The 18,194-nt window shown below is 51.3% G+C and overlaps 1 protein-coding gene across 10 annotated transcripts in view; it reads left to right on the top strand.

Annotated features, from left to right (window-relative positions):
* The window catches only part of PLPP7 (phospholipid phosphatase 7 (inactive)), a 35,015-nt gene that overhangs the window by 14,453 nt on the left and 2,368 nt on the right, over positions 1 to 18,194 (top strand). For 9 of the 10 annotated variants that reach the window (XM_068914261.1, XM_068914266.1, XM_068914262.1 and 6 more), the window contains 2 exons: positions 4,952 to 5,014; positions 6,499 to 6,974. In XM_068914261.1, coding sequence (XP_068770362.1) covers positions 4,952 to 5,014; positions 6,499 to 6,974 — 539 coding nt within the window. Of the gene's footprint in view, positions 1 to 35; positions 1,677 to 3,350; positions 3,444 to 4,951; positions 5,015 to 6,498; positions 6,975 to 18,194 lie in introns of those variants that run through there. The other variant, XM_068914256.1, reaches the window with a different exon arrangement.

Genomic DNA, 18,194 nt, shown 5'->3' with positions numbered 1-18,194 from the left:
GCTGCGCGGGGGCGAGGTGCTGGCGCGGGGGGGGGGGGGGGGGGGGGCGGCTCGCTCCTTCTCGCTTTTCTTTTTTTTTTTTCTTTTTTTTTTTTCTTCCTTCTCTTCTTTGCTATATGCCCGGGAAGGTGAGACAGGCAGGCTCGGTCCCTCCGCCTCTTGGCTGCCGCAAGCTTCCTCTCCCGCAATACATTCATGCATACAGGGACGGCGCCGGTCTCAGCCTCGCCGGCGGCTCAGGGCTGGGGGGCTTCTGCTCCAGCCGCCGCCGCCGCATCAGAAAGGCAGCCGGGTCAAACTTTGCAGAAACTCGCTCCCCGCCTCGGCGGGGCCCCGGGCATTGCCGTGCAGCCCGGCCGCTCCTGCGGGCTGCCCCGCGAGCGATCCCCGCATGACAGCTTCTCCTCCGAGCCTGCCCCCAGCCCAGGCCAATTGCAGGATTAGCAGCAGGTCTCAATCTCCCCCTCTCTCCCTGCCTCTCTTTCCTCCCTCCTTCTCTCAGTCCCATCCCTCCCCCTGTATTTCTCTTTTAAACTGCAGCTGTTGGAGCTAAACCTCCTTTGCAAAAACAGCATTTCCTCCCACATATCTATGAATTGTGGGTAATGTAGTTTTTTTTGAAGTAAAAATCAGTTGTTTTTCTTTTAGCTTAAATGCAATGTATTTTCTCTTGGTTATGCAAATTGAGATTTTTCTCTCCTGGCTGGAGCTTGGTTGGTAGATCCAGTAAAGGGATGCTCTCCTTGCTTGCAAAACCCTTTAGTCCTGGGTGGGCTGTGATTCAAGCGACTAGAAATATAACACTCTCCATAGCAGCATAGGCACTAAGGAGTAGCTGGAGTAGATGGACAACAAGAAGCATCTGAGGCAGCGATGGCCTGTGGGAAAGTTGTAAACTTCTGTTACAGACAGGCTTACTAGTAATGTTACTGGCTGTTCCTTCTGGCTATCAGCTGGCCAAGGATCTGATTTTCAAGGAAGCTCAGCACCATGTGAGCTGCCTGTGATCATCACATTTTCGGTAATAGCTGCTGTACGTTGAGCATTAGGCGCAGCTCTGGGTGTGCGCATCCACCTTAGCTTTCTTTTGTGTCTTTTATTCCTTCCTGCCCCACCGTCATAGTGACCTTGATTGGTTCACATAGTGCCTGGTGTTTTACAGCACCCATGCGCAGGTTGTCTGCCTTCCAACAGATGTGAAAGGCTGGAGGTACCAGGTGATCTTGAAACATGAATATCACAGGAGAACGGGAGGCAAATTCTCTCCTTGCTGATCCTGCTGGATCTAGGACCTCAGCGCGTGGGAGTTTGCACCTCCCTAGTGCTCAGCCCTACCAGCGCAAGTCACCGTCTGTCTGGGACTTGTTTTTCCCCGTTCCTGTCTTGCAGCTTTGTCCCCTCCTTCCCTCCTCATCTTACTGTGGCCAGGAGCATGAAGAGCCTCCACACTGGTGAGATGTTGAGATAGTTTTGCTTCCTCCCTTTGCCTTTTTGTGCAGTAGAGCACTACTGGGAATCCCAGGTGCATAGCATATGGCGGAGCAGAAAGCACTGGGAAGATTTCCTTGGCCAGCAGGTTGCTGGGAGTGAGGAATGGCACCGCAGGGCACTTTACCCTGATTCCAGGACGAAGGGATGACAAGGAGCAGAGAGCAACCCTTGATCGAGCAGGAATGGTGATAAGTTCTCTCCTATCGTGACTGGACTTTAAACTCTCTATGCTCCTCTCTTGGCAGCAATGAGCTTCAGCCTGACTAAGAGAGGATGCAACCTTCTACATTTTGCAACCATCCCCTTTTAGCCTGCGTAACTGTCAAGTTAAGCCAATTAGGTAGAGATGTAGTCTCCGGATGGGAGATTTCTGAGGAAATAAGCAGGAGAGGGTGGAGGCAACATAGTATATTGTTATATTTTTGTTCTCTACCTTTCTCAAAGCATTGGCTAAATGTTTATCTGCTTTAAACTTCACAAACGTCTCCGTGAGGGCCCAATTACTGTTACCAGCCCTGCAACAAATATGAAAACTACAAACGCGCTCAAGTTACAAACAAGCAACTTACTATAACACAGTACTAAAAAGAAAGAAATGAGCATCTCCAAATGAAAAATCCAGTTGCTTCAGCAACCTCCAGAAGGTGCTGAAACACTTTGACATTTCCAAGACTCTTTCACGCTTTTCAAACAAGCTAGTCACAGTTTCTCAGAGCACTATGAATTTTGTGAAACAGCATGTTATGAGAACCTAGTTTCACTGAAGCTTCAGCCGGGTCTTGCTTGAACATATCAGGCTATTCACGGTGTTCTGGTCAGCTAGGAAGTTGCATCACCTTATTCTAATTAAATCAGCTTTTCCTCTTCAGCTGGAGTTTTCTTTGTTTTTTGGCCGTGCCTGTCCCATGGCGCTGTTGTGTATGATTAAGGAATTAGCCTGTTCCACTCCACGAGTGGCTGCAGTACGCTGTGCACAGGGTGGTTCTCGTGCCCAGGAGCGTGGAGCGCTCTGAAAAAATTGTTGGAGGTTGACTTTTGGGGCCGAGCTGTGATAAGTAGCAATTAGGAGTATCTGTTGACGCTGAGTTGCGTTCCCTTCTGCCACTCATTGGGTGTAGCTGTCCATGTGTCACCACAACACTACCAGGCTCCATGCCTGCTCTTACTCCCCCCTGGAAGCATGGCCCATACGTTGTGCCTTAATGCCCTTTCTGCCCATTTTCCAGGTTGAGTGAAATGCAGGGTCTCCCTTTCTTCATGTAAGCAACAACAAACAAAAATAACCCTCCAAAGGCTATGATAAGCCGTGCTAACAGGCCTGACTAGCGTTGCCGCATGTTTGCCATTAATATTGCAGAATATGATAGCTTATTTTGGCCGAGTATTCCTTTCTGCCCCTAAAAAAAATCTCATCCAGGAAAACCGCAGGCTTTGCTTGTAAGCACTTTGGCTGCCAGTGTTTGCTGCTGCTGCTGCTGTTTCTTGGCTAGCTGCTGCTGGAGGCTCGGACACTCCAAAGGTGTCGGTGATTCGCAGGGAAAAGGGACGTTGCTGTTGCTTCCCGCTTGCCTGCGTCTCCGGTGCGGTGCGTGGGGCTGGCGCTGGCAGCTGAGGCCGTGCACCGCGGCAGCTATGCAGGGAATTCTGGCCGGGAGCCCTCAGGCCCCGTGCCCAGGGGATTGCAGCACCACGGGCACTCGGGGGAGGCAGGGCAGGCGGGGGATGCTGCTGGCGAAGGGCTGGCGGGGCTGGGAGACGGTGCGGGCCCGGGCGGACGCGGAGCGTGGAGCGTGCCGGAATCTGTCCGGCTGGGAGTTCTCCAAGGTGCTAAAATAAACCCCGCGTGGATCGCATTGCAGGCCCGAAATAGCCCCGCCGCCCCAGGCAGCTGCACACCATGCTGGCCCAGCCCAGTACCCACCCCAGCAAAGAGCCTTTCTGAACGTTTATCGGTAATGTTTTTAAATCCGTGGTTTTCTGACTGTTTTCCGAGCACAGTGCATCTCCTCTAAGCTTGCTGCATCTCTTCCCCCTTGCCTGCAGCAGGACTGCGTTCCGTGTGCCTGTGAACGACGTGGCCCCAGTGCAGGGATCGGGAATGTTTCTCGCTCGAGCTCGGTTTCTCTGGCTTGCGATTGGCGGTTGCAGCCTGCCTGTCTGCAGGGTAACCGGCAAGGAAGCCCGACGCGGTGGCCTTGCTTTCTCTGCTCACAAACGGGAGACCAAATTGCTTTCCTTTCCTGTTCCACTTTTGACAGGGGTATGTTAGCAATGTCTGTTCTGGGCTGTGCTTCCTCCTCTGCCTCCTTCCCCGCTGATCACATGTGCTTGTGCATAAGGCTGGATTCCTGAGCGCAGGCTGTAGAAACTGCACGTAAGGCAGAGAAATTCCCCCATACCTGGGAATGGTGGCAGCAGAAATGACAGGCACCAGATTAAATTAGCTCCTAATGCTTTCAAGGTATTTTTTCCCAGTGACAACTCTGAAGGAACATGCTCAGTGCCCCTCGGCGCAGTGGCAGCAACAAGCCTTTCTGTTTCTGCAGGTTTTTGGTTACCATCACTTTAACCTTCTGTCCAAAAGTGTTTAACTGCAAGGAGCCCCGTGCAGCACTGGCCAGGCAGTGGGCAGAAGGAATAGTGAGGCCGTCCAGCAGGGAAGTGACAGCTATAGTAAAGCTGAAGCAGTGACTCCAGTTATCTCGCTAGCTAGCGTCATGCGGGCTGGGATCTTCCACGTGCCCTGGAACCTCAGGACGGGATAACAGCGGTAATGGAGGTGCTGAATCCTCCGATAGTGTAAGAACGCAGCTGCCTAGCCCATGATCAAATGAGAGCCCATACGTGCCAGCGATGCAGCAGTATCTGTACATACTCCTGGGCTGTCTCAACCTCAAATAGTAATTTGCTGCCTGAGCTGAAAGGAGTAATAGTTTATGGGAAGGGTAAGGATGGCTGAGAGGGGAAGACCTGCTCTTCTTCTAGCTAAGATACCGTCACATAATAGTGGCAGGCTTTTGGAGGATATGATTCATAAATAAGCTGATGCATGTTATTTTCCTTTGATTCACAGGGGAGGAAGATATGAGTAAAACCTAAGAGTCAAAGCTCCTTAGTATTTCTAACGCTGATTTGCTCAGCTAAGTGTTGGACTAGCCTGTCAGGACCCGTTTGTCTGTAAGATGGGCACAGGCTGGACGTGCAGTTCATCCAGAGCATTTTGAGAACTTTTCATAAAAAGTGCAAAGAAAGTACAAACTTGTCATAGCACTTAAGTTTTCCTGTGCATTTTGGACAAGACCTTTAAAGATATGTAGGTGCCTGATTCCTAATGCAACCTGTACAAATACTGACTTTTATAACCTAGCATTTGTGTAGGTAAATATCACTGGAACAAAGAAATGTGCCTGTTCTGTTCCTTGATGCAATATTAATCTTTTGCACTTTTCTCTCCATGTAGGATTTCCAGCTTCTCCAAGGTGTGGGTGGTGAGGAACAGCAACACACTGTTGCCCCAGGGAAGGTAGCTCAGCGATATCCGCCTGGAACCGCTGGGGGCCTGGGGTGAATCTGGCTCAGGCATTTGCTGCAAGAGGCCGTAGTCCTTCAGGCAGAAGGAGCTGCCAGCAGAGACCAATAGACAGAGGGGCCCGAGGCGTAGATTCATGTGGCCGTGGATTCAGGGCTGCATAACTAAATCACTCAGACCTGTAAAACCAGGGCCTAGGCACCGCTGGGGAAGGGCAGGGCTAGGAGCACAGAAGGGAGGTTTTCATAGGGGCTTGCCAGCACTGCTGCCTTGCAGGTGCGAGCTGTGTAGAAGGGTTCATCTGAGCTGCTGTGCTGAGCTCCGAGGTGGGAGGTCAAGGGCTGCAACGCACAGAGGAAGCCGTGGAGTGCAAGGGCCACCAGACAAGGGCAAGAGGGACTGCAGTTCTTTCTCACCCGCTGCAGCAGGATTTCCCAGCCCTTGACGTAAGCCAGCAGTGTCCAGCCCATGCCAGGGAAGCCTTCCTTCTACCCTTCCTGAGGGCCACAATGGTGCGTACTCCGCTGCAGCTGGCCGCTACCTGCATTGCTGAGCACATCACGGTTCAGGGATGTAGGCGCCGCCTGTCCCCTGCTTTCACTGTGGGATCTGTGATGCTGGCTGACACGGCAGAAACATGTGCAGTATTTAGGCCACGCTCAGTGCAGGGGGATGGGCATTCATTAGCAGAGCAGTGTCTCTTTTAATCAAAAGGCAGGGGCTGCTTCTCCTTGGGCCCGGTTACAGGGTTAGCACTGGAGGACACTGCGGAAGGTACCCCTGAGGGGGAAGGAAGGGAGAAAGAGGATGGGACTGCTAATGCTTGAAAGATATGTATGCTGTGGAGAGAAAAGTATTATCTAGGGTGCCCCGACAGGGGATGAGCTGTTGCAGAACAGACAACGCAGGGGGACCCTATCTGCATAGATCCCCTTGCGGGAAGCCCCCAGGGAAGGCCTGTCCTTGGAGATTTTAAAGCTGGGCTGGACAACCTGCCACAGGAGCAATACTGGCCTTTCCTGGGGAGGTGTGGAGGACCCTGATTTCTTCCAGCTCTGACTCTCACATATTAAAATGTGACTTATGGTGAAAAAAACTACATTTCCCAGTCTCCCTTGCAACCCTGGGGCATAAGCAATTGGAAGTTTTAAATAGACCAGGCCAGAAGCAACCAACCTTTGGCACAAAGAATTTCCCTCCTCTTCTTCCAATCTATTGGCTGTTTAACCTTTTTCCCTGGCACTGGAGTGGCTGCCAAGCCTGGCATTAATTTTCCTTCCAAGCTTGCTAGGCCCATGAAGTAAACAGCCATGTGCATTCCTTACTCTATATTTAACAGCTGCAGGCTGTGCTGGGGCAACTGCACCAGAGGGGAACCTTTCTAGCTTCCCAAATTCGTAACTCTTGAGGGTGGGAGAGGGGGAAGCTGTCTGCAGGGAGAAGAGGGATTTCTCTCCCTCCTGGTATTTGAAAAGCAGGTTCCATCTAGCGAGAGAGACTGCAATGCCAGCATCCCAGATGCGGTCCAGGGCAAGAGACAGGAACAATGTCCTCAATAGGGCTGAGTTCCTCTCCCTGAACCAGCCCTTCAAAGGAAACCAGGAGAGCAGGAGCTCCAGCAGAAAGCAGAGCGGCCAGGCTGGAGCAGCTGGTGCCCAGAACAGCAATCCCAAGGAGCGGAGGCAATCCCAGCAGCTGCCCGAAGAGGACTGCATGCAGCTCAACCCCTCCTTCAAAGGAATTGCCTTCAACTCCCTGCTGGCCATCGACATCTGCATGTCCAAGAGGCTGGGAGTGTGTGCCAACAAAGCCTCGTCCTGGGGTGGTGCCCGCTCCATGATTAACCTCCTTGGGATAACAGGGCATGGGATCCCCTGGATTGCAGGCACTCTCATCTGCCTGGTGAAGAGTAGCACGCTGGCAGGCCAAGAGGTCCTCATGAACCTGCTGCTAGGTGAGTGGCAAACCTCCTTCCCCAAAGTGAAAGCCCAGCCCTAGTCACAAGGGACAGCAGCCTTGTGACTCTTCCTCCTCTAACTGTTCCCAGCCACGGGATGTGGTCAGGAAGCAGGACTTTGTGGTGATTGACCTTTTAGATGAATCCTGCACTTAGCCATCTTGGCAGATTCAGGCTGATCCTGAGTACTCTGGGTGATATATGTGGCAAAAAGCTAAGAGGGACGGAGTAATTCTGGCTGCTGGTCTCATCCACTGAGTAGGAGCAGGCCCCTGGCCGCCCCAGGCCTGCACAAGGCAGAGCGTTGTCCAGTCACACGAAAAAGGTGTCTGTGATGCGTAGGCAGATATCAGCAATGATGTCTTTTATTTAATCTATGGTCATCTGCTTTGGTGGCTTGGCCAGGTGGAGAAAAACAGAAAGATTTTAACCCAGAGGTTATGTTTGCAATGTGAATCAGGGCCTAAAGATATCCTTGAGAAAAAAACAAAATCTACCCCCTTTCCACCTCCTTGAACAGGCACTGGCTCCTCTTCTCAGCAGCTGCATAATGGAGTGCTGTCTCCCTCCCTGCTGCTGTTTGATCTTGCTTTTTTCTTCCCATGAGGAACTTTCTTGCCGCTGTCCCCATTTCCTTGCACTAATTTGACCTAGAGGCCTTGAAGATGGGATCTGATCTCGCTGGCTCTCCTGCTAGTCCTTTTTTTTTTTTTTTTTTGCGGTGGTCAGTATTCTTGTTTCTGGAGGTTGAGACATGTTACAGGAGTTGCTTTTTCAGTTGAGCAGGGCCCATCCCAGCAGTATGGACTGATGTCCCACCAGTGACCAGACTGAGCTCTAGATGTGATTTGCCTTAGATCCAGGCTCCACTCCTGACCTTGCATGCTTGAGGACCTTGCTCTTCTCTCTCTTCTTCCTTTTGCATGTGGTCCTGTTATGGTATCTTGTTTTGTGACTACTTATTAGCTCACTTGGCTGTGGTCAGCCTTCGTGTTTCACCCTGTCACCAAAAAACAGCAATCACACTTTTGGTTGGTGATGGAAGCTGAGAATATTAGGTTTAGGCCCTTGCTTCTCAGTGAGCTTTTTGTGGGGGACATAGAGACGTTTTATTCCATATAGGCATGTCAGGAAAGGGATGACCTGTATGCAAGAGCTGGCTATGATGGGATACAGGCTTTGTAACATGGTCCCAGGGTTTTTTCTGTCAGAAGTTTATCCTCAGGAGAAGGTGAAGATTGCACTAACCTCGCTTTAAAAGCACAGCTCTAGCTGCCTTTTCCCCCCTCTGCCTTTGAAAGAGACCGTCCTCGTGCTGTGACATCTAATGAAGGGAAGCCATAGCGGGGAGTAAGCAAGAATAGCATTGGCATGATGCAGAGCCCTCTGACGTCAGTAGGAGTTCTTCCACTGACTCCTCAGTGCTCTGGGTCAAACTCTTACTGAGAAAAGAAGCTCCATTTAAAAGGGCACGAGGATGAAATAGTAGGCGACTAACATCAACCGGCACAGTTTCCAGATGTCTCTCGACCCTGAGATCCTTTGACAGTTCGGGAGCCTAAAAACTGGTCTTTCTGTCACCAAAACGTTTGAGATCCTATAAAAAGTGAATGCCACTTTTGGCTTAAAACAGAAAAGGTTTTCTCGCTTTTCTGTTGCCATGTGAGACAGTACAAATGCAAAGCCACCTCCAGGTTGCATTGAAACTTTGAATATCATGTGGTCATTGGGAAAACTCTGTGCTGCAGCTGCTAGCTGCCATGCTTTGGAAGAGTAGTGCTTGCATCTTCAGGTCTCCTTAGCTTGAATGTGCTGCCCAGGGACTCCTCTAGGAGTTTCTGAAGTTTTGGGTCCTTGACCAAACACACTGCTTCCTTTCCTTTTCCCTGCCTGCCCAAAAATGGTTAAATTCACAATTCACTAGTTCACAGTATGACTAAACAGCTCAGCAGATATGGCAGACTCTAAAGTGAAGCCACTTTGCCCTCCAAGTAGACAATACTGACTGGCGGGACTGCCCAAGGTTCCCTGAGCCTCACTTGTCAGAGCTTCCTCAGCACGTCTTCTGTCGCCCCACAGAACGGGATCTCTGCTGGGATGTGTGGGGTTGGTTTGATGCTTAGTATCAAAGTATCTGTAATGCTGTAATGCCTACACTGCTGATGGTTGATAGAGTCTGGCTTGGGAGTGTGGACCTAGACACATCTCATGTGTCTAGGTTGGTGGACCTAGACAGATCTCATGAGACATGTGGTCTCTGAGTAGATGAGAACAGTATGACATGACTGATGAGTCTGCTGCATCTGGCATCCTTGGTCGCTCTTGTTGTTGTTGTTTTCCTGTGGTTCAAATCCAGCAAGATGTAGTGTAAAGCCTTCTGTCTATGAATAGGTCAAAGGGAAGGGAATATGCCTGGTGTTTCCCTGGTCTCCTGGGAAGAGGGAAGCAGGGAAGAGGGGTTGTCTACAGTACCCTTTCTTTACCTCCCTTGGCTTTCCTTCCTTCCCCCTGCTTGCTCGGAGTTTGATACATCAAGCAGAATTTCTGATGCAGTCTCTGGGCAGGCAGCCAGCCCATCACAGAGCACTTGTTTAGGATTTGCAATCAGGCTTTCCAAGGCAAGGAAACAGGAGACTGCTGAAACGGGACTGGGAACCTGGCAGGAGCACCACTGCAGATGGAGGGGGAGCACTTGCTCTTGAGGAGTTCTTGGTAAGATCTTTGCCAAAATATATGGGGGCACTTAGGAGAGGGGTTCTGACCTCTTTCCCTGGAACACTCCATCCATCCCAACTGTAGATGTTGATTGATTAGCAACCCCAAGCAATGTTTTCCCTCCTTGCTTGTCGTCTGTGATGGAATGTATCGATTCTCCTGATCGTAATCTTTTCCGGCAAATGCCAAACAGCCAGAGAAGCACAGTCACAGACTATTACTGAAAAGATGGAAGAAATCAGATAGCTGTGCCTACTATAAAAACCCCTCTGCCAAGAATGCTTTCAGGAAGACTGTCTCAGTAGTGCCAACCCCAGCTTTTAAAAAGTTGGGAAGAAAACCTACTTCCCCCATGCCAAATCAAAATCATAGCTCAAGGAACGCCCCCAATTTAAGTTCACTTTATTTGTCTTCTGGTGTTGGAACTTTTAGGAACATTCAAGCATTTCTCTGTGATCACAAGGATTTCATAAAAACTGAGGTGCTTAAAAAATCATTTGAATCTTGCAATTGGGCTTTCGGGGAAAAACAAATATTATGGAACTTTCAATAAAATTACCAGAGATGCTCCAGAGAGCAGCTCCATTAAATCTTGAGGGAAGCAGTGTCTTGGGTTCTGGTTCTGATCCATCTGGTGAGGATGGCCAAATTTAGTGATTCATTGACTGCAAAGCCAGCAAAGAACATTTGGATCATTGATCTAACTCATGGCAAAAAAACAGACTGTAGCACATCCCTTAATTTATTCCTGTTCAATTTGTTAAGGGAAAAGACCCAAACGTCCAATCTGATAAAAAATGCCAAGTGATGGTGATGTTGTCGGAACTGTTGAGTTTTCCCTTCCCTCCACTGCCTCTCCGTGCCTTTGTCTCCTCAGCTGAAGAGTTCTTTTATCCAATACCTCTTCTGCATCTCAGTTTTTGGGTAGTGATCAAGTCACCTCTTCACGTTCTATTTGTTAAGCTAAAAAGGTTAAACAGGTTGATCTTGTTAGACTGATGGTCTTTCCAGATCCAAACACCTTCTTAGTGTGATGGGGATTGAATGTGTTGATCTATCCAAAGTGGTAGTTTTGATGAAGTCCACCTATTGTGTCTAGAGCCAAATCACCATCTGATGGTGATCTTGCATCCGATGCAGCAAGCATTCGTTTACTTAGCTGCAGTCCAGCTGCATGGATTTGCTGTCACAGAGTATCTGCCTGGTTAATGCTTGCACATAACGCGTACAGTTTGTGCTTGGTTTGAAATACTAAATATTAAGAGTGTTCTGCCTTGGTCATAGCATCCTGAAAGTTGGTAACTGTGGGTGTTCAGACTGGAAGAGAAGGACACTGGCTTTCTCTTTGCATGCTGGAAAGAGGTTGGAGCACCACAGAGCTGCAGATCACTGTATCTGTTGTGTCCAGCTATTGTCTCGATGATACGAGTCCTCGTCCTCATCCATTACCAGCTGGCTCTGTATCCAGCTTCTAACCAGTAGGTTGGATCTTTGGTGCTGTCACTAAGCATTTATCGCCATCAAGTAAAACAGTGCCGACGGGTGCAGATGTATCATTGAGAGCTGTGTGGCAGGCTGCGGATGGGTCACTTGCCACGAGAGGAGGGAAAGAGGGGAGGCCAGGGTCACTTCTCCACTCCTGAAGGTGAGCAAGAAGTCAGCTTTAGCCTGGTAGGGAAGCAAACCATAATATTCTGAGGCATAGTTCTCTGCAGATCTGTGACTTTATACTAACATACACACACACACGCACGCATGCACGCACACACGCACACATGTATATGTGTAGGATTCTGCAATCTCCTATGGCAGCCTCCAAGCAAGACTAGATTAACAGGGAAGTGGCGGGTTGAGGAGGAAAGAGAGAGAAAGACCATCACAAGATCCCACGGGACCCCACTGCCCCTTCTCTAACAGTAACATGGAGGTGCTTCATGTATTGTGATACTTTTCTTTGGCATCTGTGTGGTGAAAATTCAGACAGTATTGCCCATTGCTGTTAAAGGTCACTGAGTAGATTAAATGCCCAGGCAGTACAGACAAGCTCATCCTGTTGAGCCTCAGGGCTCAGCAGCCCAGACCCAACAGAGAGGATGGGGAGTTGCACTGGCAGATGGATCAGTCCGTATGCAGCAGAGCTTGCTAAGCTAAGAGCCCCAGAGATGGTTTGGGGACAGATGCATCTATTTTTTCCCTTTCATTTTCCCACTGTGAGGCTGGAGATTTTCTGAGCTAAACAGGGCGGATAATGTTCCAGCAGGGAAGGAAAGGACAGCTCGGGACAAATGTTCCCGGCTTAGACGCAATTCCCTGACCTCTCCCCATCCCCTCTTTGCAAAACTCGGCATGTGGAGCCTCTATCCCTGCTCCCCTTCCAGCCTCAGCACTGCCCACTGAAATCTCAGCAAGTTTGCAGCACACCTGCCCAGGGAGGTGGAAACATTTAAGTGTCTAACCCAACATGACTGACCCATAGTGGGTGCTAAGCAGAGGGAACAGCACAGAGGCCCACTCCCCACATCCAACACCTGGGCACAGGTCCAGCCTGGCATTGAATATTCCTCTTCATCACATCAGGCTGCTAATCCACCTCTTGTTGTCCTCTCCAGATACTGCAGTTAAAGTCCCTGGTCCTTTGGTGGGTGCCATTCTCACCTCTCATCTCCTCATGGCTGATGAGCTCAGGCATCCCTGAACAGCAAGCGGAGTCCAGCTCTCCTGGTTTCCCTGCCCCCCGTTCCCTTCCTTGCCTGCTTTCCTTATAGCAAACGCATGCTGTTCACTGCAGGGCAGACTTGCGAGTCTGCAGTGTCCCTTCACGTAGAGGACAGCCAGTGAGAGGCTGGGACCCATTTGACTGTTCCTGGAGCAGGCACAGGGAATATTTCCAGTGACCTGCACAGGGTCTTTGTCAGACCACCAATCAGATCAGCTCCCTTCACGCTGGTAAGGGTCTAGGAGATGAGGTCCTGGCTGGCTGTTTGGTGCTAAGGGCTGTTTGAGCCCTGCATCCCTTGAACAGTTTGCTGTCCTTTGGGAAACTGCAATAAGCTTAAAACCAACCCCCTGTGCAGAGCTAGCAGGCAAAATGTTCCAGAGCCTGAATGCAGACTGAAAGAGAAAAGAAGTGCGAGGGTTGTTAAATGGGAAGAAGGAGAATAAACAAGGGAAATGAGTCATACTTATGCCTGTCACTCCAGGAACAGCTTCCCATTGCCCCTGGTTCAGAGCTCAAAAGAGACAATAGCTATTTCACTGATGCCGAGCCCGCCCTGCCAGGGAAGCTGAGCAAGGCTCTGGCCCAAAGGGAAGTCCTTCGAAACGGATGAGTGTGTTTGCCTCTAATGCACCTTGACAAGAGCAGTAGTCAGGAAGGAGGACAGTGGAGGAGCCTTAGACAGCAAGGTGAGTAGCTGGGAGTAGTAGAGGGCAAAGGGAGCCGGTCGGTCCCTGGTCCAGGCCAGACTTGGTCAGGTTGGAGCAGGAGATGCTGGGAGGGAGAATGGAGAAGGGGGGATCATATGAGCTTTCTCTTCTTCCTCCCTTTGGAAGGAAGCCCTGCTTTTCCCCCTGGAGCCCAGTTCTGGTCTGGTGCTCCATTTCCATGTGTGCAGGGATGCTGGGAGGCCTAAATGACCTGGGTCTTTGAAACACTTTAAGATGTGATGGTTGGAAACCCTGGGGGCATCAGAGAATCAGCCCCAAACCTTTTTGCCGATTTGCCTTATTGAAGGCAGTGGGGTGTAAATACAAGCTGAAGCAGGGCTGAATCCGAATGAGTTTGTGGGCTCATTTCATGAGTTTGTGCGCTCTTTTCTACCTGGCCGGGGGGAGCAGGGACACCTGCTCTGGCCCTCCAGCCCCGCTGTGCTGTGCTGTGGCCTCCACCAACAGGGTGTTGTCGCGAGCTGCCAGTGACCCACCCACGAGGGTGTACCTGGCTCATGCCATCCGGTGCTGCCGTGGGGTGCAGCAGCGCCCAGGCGCGCGTTGCGACGGGTGATTGTGGGACGCGCGGGTGCCGTCCCCGTGCAGCATCTCCCGCTGCCGGGAGGCGTGATGCGCGCTGGTGTAGCAGTGCACGAGGGCACGGCGAGTCGTCGGAGCCCTTCTCAGGGGCGGCCGAGCCGTTCTGGCGACTTGGCGCGAGCTGATCCGGCTCATTTTCCCCATCGGCGCGCTGTCCACAGCAGTGGCTTTTAGCCAGCAGGAGCAGGGAAGCAGATCAGCAGGTCTGCGACAAGCACCGTTCAGAGGCGAGTACCCGGCCGAGGCCTCACGCCTCTGCGGCGCAAGCCCTTTGCGCCGCGCTCGCCCTCTCGCTGGCGTCTCGTCCGCAGCGCCCGCGTGGCAGGCGGTCGGGGAAGCAGCCATGCTAAGTAATTGATTCGGAGATACAAATTGCCCGGTTCCCAAGGGCACAGTATTTCCAAGGGAAGAACTCCAGGCAGCCTGTGCTTGCGCTCGGGGCTGTTTCTAGTCATCTCGGATATAGCAAATCTATTTTTAGTTGTTGTTGTTGTTGTTGTTGTTTTTTAATTAATTGCATGATGCTGATTTCCGCCATATTTTCACCTTTCCGTGGCCTCTTCTTCCGGCCCCCTTTGCACCCAGAGCCCAGCATTCTCTGCTGCTTGTTCAGCCGAAAAATAACCTCCCCCCAAAACACTGCAGCGGCTGATTCATTGGTTCTTAAACGTGTCGTGCCATCTGTGCCTTTTGTCCGTTCTTACACCTAATCTTGCCACGTTTTGAGAAGAAAATGAAGTAGAGGAATCCGCTTCCAGAGGAGCGGAGCTCCTCCAGCTGCCACCAGCGCCACCGGAGAGAGGGGGAAGAGGCTTTTGAAACCCGCATGGCTTTTTTATGTGAACGAAACAAAACTACAAATGGCTCATTTTCCAGGTCAGGGAGCCTGATGCCCGTAGGAGATTACGTTTGGGAAGTTCCTTTCAGAAGCTGTAGGATGGGGCATGTAAGTAAAATCTAAACAGTTAAAGTGGAAACAACTTAGATTTTTTTTTTTTTTAAATTGTGAGTTATAATTGCTGCGTGGAGCAAAAAAACTCTTTCCTGGAAGTGCTGACGTTTGACAGAAGTTCAGAGCTGCGTGAGGTTGTCTAATCTGTGAAGCGAAGTACTTTCAAAGTCAGTTTTGGCCCTACGTGCGGCCACAGCAGTTGTAGCCTGTCATGGTAGGACAGGTCTTCTCAGTGGGGTTTGTGTGGCCTCTAGCACTGCAGGACCCTGGTGAGACCAGGCTGCAGGCTTCTGCTGGAACACTGGCGATGAGTTATTGCCTAGGTTGCCTCTGCTTTGAAATGGTCGCTCGGGCTGGGCTCGGAGCTTGCTGGACGTGCTCTCTGTTCACTTCTGGGTGTTTAAATTCCCCTTTTCCGCTCTCTCCCGCGTGGCCAGCCGCGGCGCTGGGAGGTTGAGTCCGGCTTGCGCCTGTTTTGGATCCTGAGCTCATAGCCCTGACGCTGGAGAGCTGCCTTGGCTCGTCCGAGAGGTCCCATGTGTGTGAAGCCATGTGAATTGTGGCTGTGGGCACAGACAAGGCCAAAGGCTTTTTTGGCTTTCTCCCTTTTTCTTGTCATTCCCTCCTCCCTGCCAACCCTGCACCCAGGGTATTTTTCAGCTGCAGTTTGGATGACTTGTTTATATAAACATCTCAGCTGGGATCTGCCTTGGTCCCTGGAGATGCCGTCTGGCTGCAGCCCAAGCCGGGGCTGCAGGCAGGTGATGCCCGCCGCGGCTCGTCCCCTGCCCGGACGGTGCTTGCCCATGCAGCCCTCCGTCCTCAGCCTGTCTCAGACCCCCTTCGGCAAGGGACAGCAACAGCCATCACCCCTCAGGCACTAGGAAGGACCAGACCCCGTGGTGAGAGGGGACATCAGCTGTTTAAACCTCTCTTAAAAGAGGTTTGGGTTTCAGCTCTGTTTTGTTAAGTCAGCAATACTTCCAAGTGTGCCCTTGTGCCCTGCCTGAGTAGAACTTGCTTCTCTGCTCTCCTTTCATCTTCTAATGGGTTCCTAACATTTGGTGGTAGGAGCAAAGCAGATAATTGTTTTCCTCTTCTTATTAATAGAAATAAAATGTCTGCCCGAGGGGCTCACTTTCAGCTCATTTGCTGTGCATCTGATGCCGGATGTTGGCTATTTACAAAACCAAGGTGATCTCTGATGCTAAAATTGTCACAGACAGACAAGACTTGCTCTTTGGTTTTGTGTCTTAAGGAAGTTGTAGATGTTAATAGATCGTCTCTGCAGTTGGAGGGTTTTGCACGAGAAATCCGAGAGATTGTTTCCCCTAATAGCCAGGCCAAAAGGAAGATTCTGGATGTTTTTCAGAAAAAATGTGAAGGGAGCAATGGGAGAGAACTAGTCCCTTCCCTTAGTGGCTTTGCTGCGTTTTACAGTTCTCTAGTGATACCTGGATCCCGCCCTGGATCTGGGGGAAGGGCATGGCGCAAATGCTTGAAATTCAAATTTCTGGCAATTCTGCTCTCACCTCTCTGTCAGGTGGCACTCTGCCATCCTCACGCCCCGTCCGACAGCCCCGTCTGTCACCAGGCAGCAGTGCGGGGTGCAGCGCAGTAAGTCGGTGGCAGGCTCCTTTCCGAGGTCTCTCCTGGTGCTATATTTCCACCAGCCTGCAGTCCGCTTGGCCTGAAGAATTTGCATTTTTCTCCATTTTAGGGACAGCGAAAAGGTAGATGGAAGGTGAAGCCTCCACTTTGCAAACGGTTGGGGCTGTGTTTTGGGGGTGCAGTTTGCAGCCTAGGTGGCTAACATGCTCGGCTGCAACCGTTTCCCTAGCCAGCGGGCACCTTTCGGAGCGAAGCGACGCCCCCCCGCAGCTGGGCTGACCGCGGGGGCCGCGGGAACGGTAACCCTGTAGCCCTGTATTTTCTGCAGCAATGTGCCCAGCTGAGGAGGGAGGATTTTGTTTGCATCGAGCTGAAACAGTGGAGGGGGAAAAAAAAAAAAAAAAGCAGTTCAGCCTAAGTCCAAGCGGGTATGTAGGTCAAGGAATTGCAAGGGAATAGGAGCCGGGCTGTGGCTGCTGAGTGACGGCACCATTTGTATCTATTTCTGCAGGATGGGCCGCTTGCTGACACTGTCAGAAGCGCAGCGGTGCCCTGTGCTGATTCACTCTGGCACAGCGCGTCCGCGGGCGAGCAGCCGGGGCGCAGGGCAGAGGTGCAGCGTCGCTTGCCGGTGTTTTGCAAAGGCTCTGCGGGGACGAGCTCCCCGGAGCTGGGTGCCGGCGGCGGGACCCCCCGCGCCTCGGGCGGTGGTTGGAGCAGCGCAGGCAGCTGAAGCTGTTTCACAAATAAGTTGCTTCACGGAGGGAACAGAAAGTGCGGGGGGAAGTGACAGAAGAAGCACCAAACTCAGATTTTTTTTTTCCCTTCCTTTTAATGGCAAATTAACCCCCAGTCTTAACGCTGTCATGCCTTTGGATCTTGAAAAGTGGACAAATGAAGCTTTCTACTTTCTGTGCACTCTCTGACAAAAATTAAAACTAGCAGTGCTGCAGGTCCACTTTATTCCTCTTCTAAATGAAAGGATTATTACAACTGCTCTTCAGGTTGTTCTCCACGCTGTGAACACCTCTGCAGGCACATGCCTGCATCCCTCAAGTTGCCCTGACATCACCTTTGACCAAGAAAAGAAAGACTTGTAAGTGCAAAATAACACAGAACAGTTTGTGTCATTAAAACACAAAATGTTTGTGTTACTGAGCTATGGACAGATTTGGTAGGGAACGGTCTGTAGCGGCTGTACTGAATCCCACGGGAGACGCGGGGCTCCTTCGGGGTGCCCAGCCGGCCTGCTTCCCAAGCCCTGGCCTGCGTTCCTCAGCAAGGGAATAAGCTGCTGAGTTCAGCAGGAGGAGTTTGGGCCAGAGTCTTCTCCTGGCAGTGCTGATGTGTCATCTCTCTGAAATGAACACGCAAATCTGTGCTCCTGGGTAGGAGATGGCTTCCTAGAGCTTCACGTCTTGCCTAGCTCTTGTCCCGGGTAAGATAGGACTAACGGGCAACAGAGCAGATGAGCTCTGACAATCAGCTCCTGAAGTGCTTTGCTGAATCAGGACCAGCGGGGTCACCTTGACGCGGGTGAAGAGCTGGGCTAGGGGATGATTTACGAAACCGAACGCGAGCAGTGCGCTGGCGTGACCTGCATTGCTGCTGGGCCGCAGCGAGACGGCCCCGCGATGCCCAGCCAGCCTGAGCGGCGATCCTGCGCAGCTGCAAGCTGGGCTGGCGGCGTTCGCTCTCTAACAGGAAACAGCACCGAATGGCTGGTGCAGAGCTCTGCAGCCTGGTTTTTAAATTCTTCCCTCCCTTTCTCCCCCCGCCCAGCCCCAATCAGTAAAAAAAAAAAATAGTCAGCAGGTCTTAAAATGCACAGAGAACTGGTCCGCTCAAATAGCGTTAGGGTCCCCCGTAACAGCCTGCCGTCCTGTCCCTAGTTCTCTCCCCTGTCTGCT

Source organism: Struthio camelus, chromosome 20, assembly GCF_040807025.1.
Source record: "Struthio camelus isolate bStrCam1 chromosome 20, bStrCam1.hap1, whole genome shotgun sequence".
NCBI classification, from domain to species: domain Eukaryota; kingdom Metazoa; phylum Chordata; class Aves; order Struthioniformes; family Struthionidae; genus Struthio; species Struthio camelus.
This window is presented reverse-complemented; position numbering and strand designations above follow the sequence as displayed.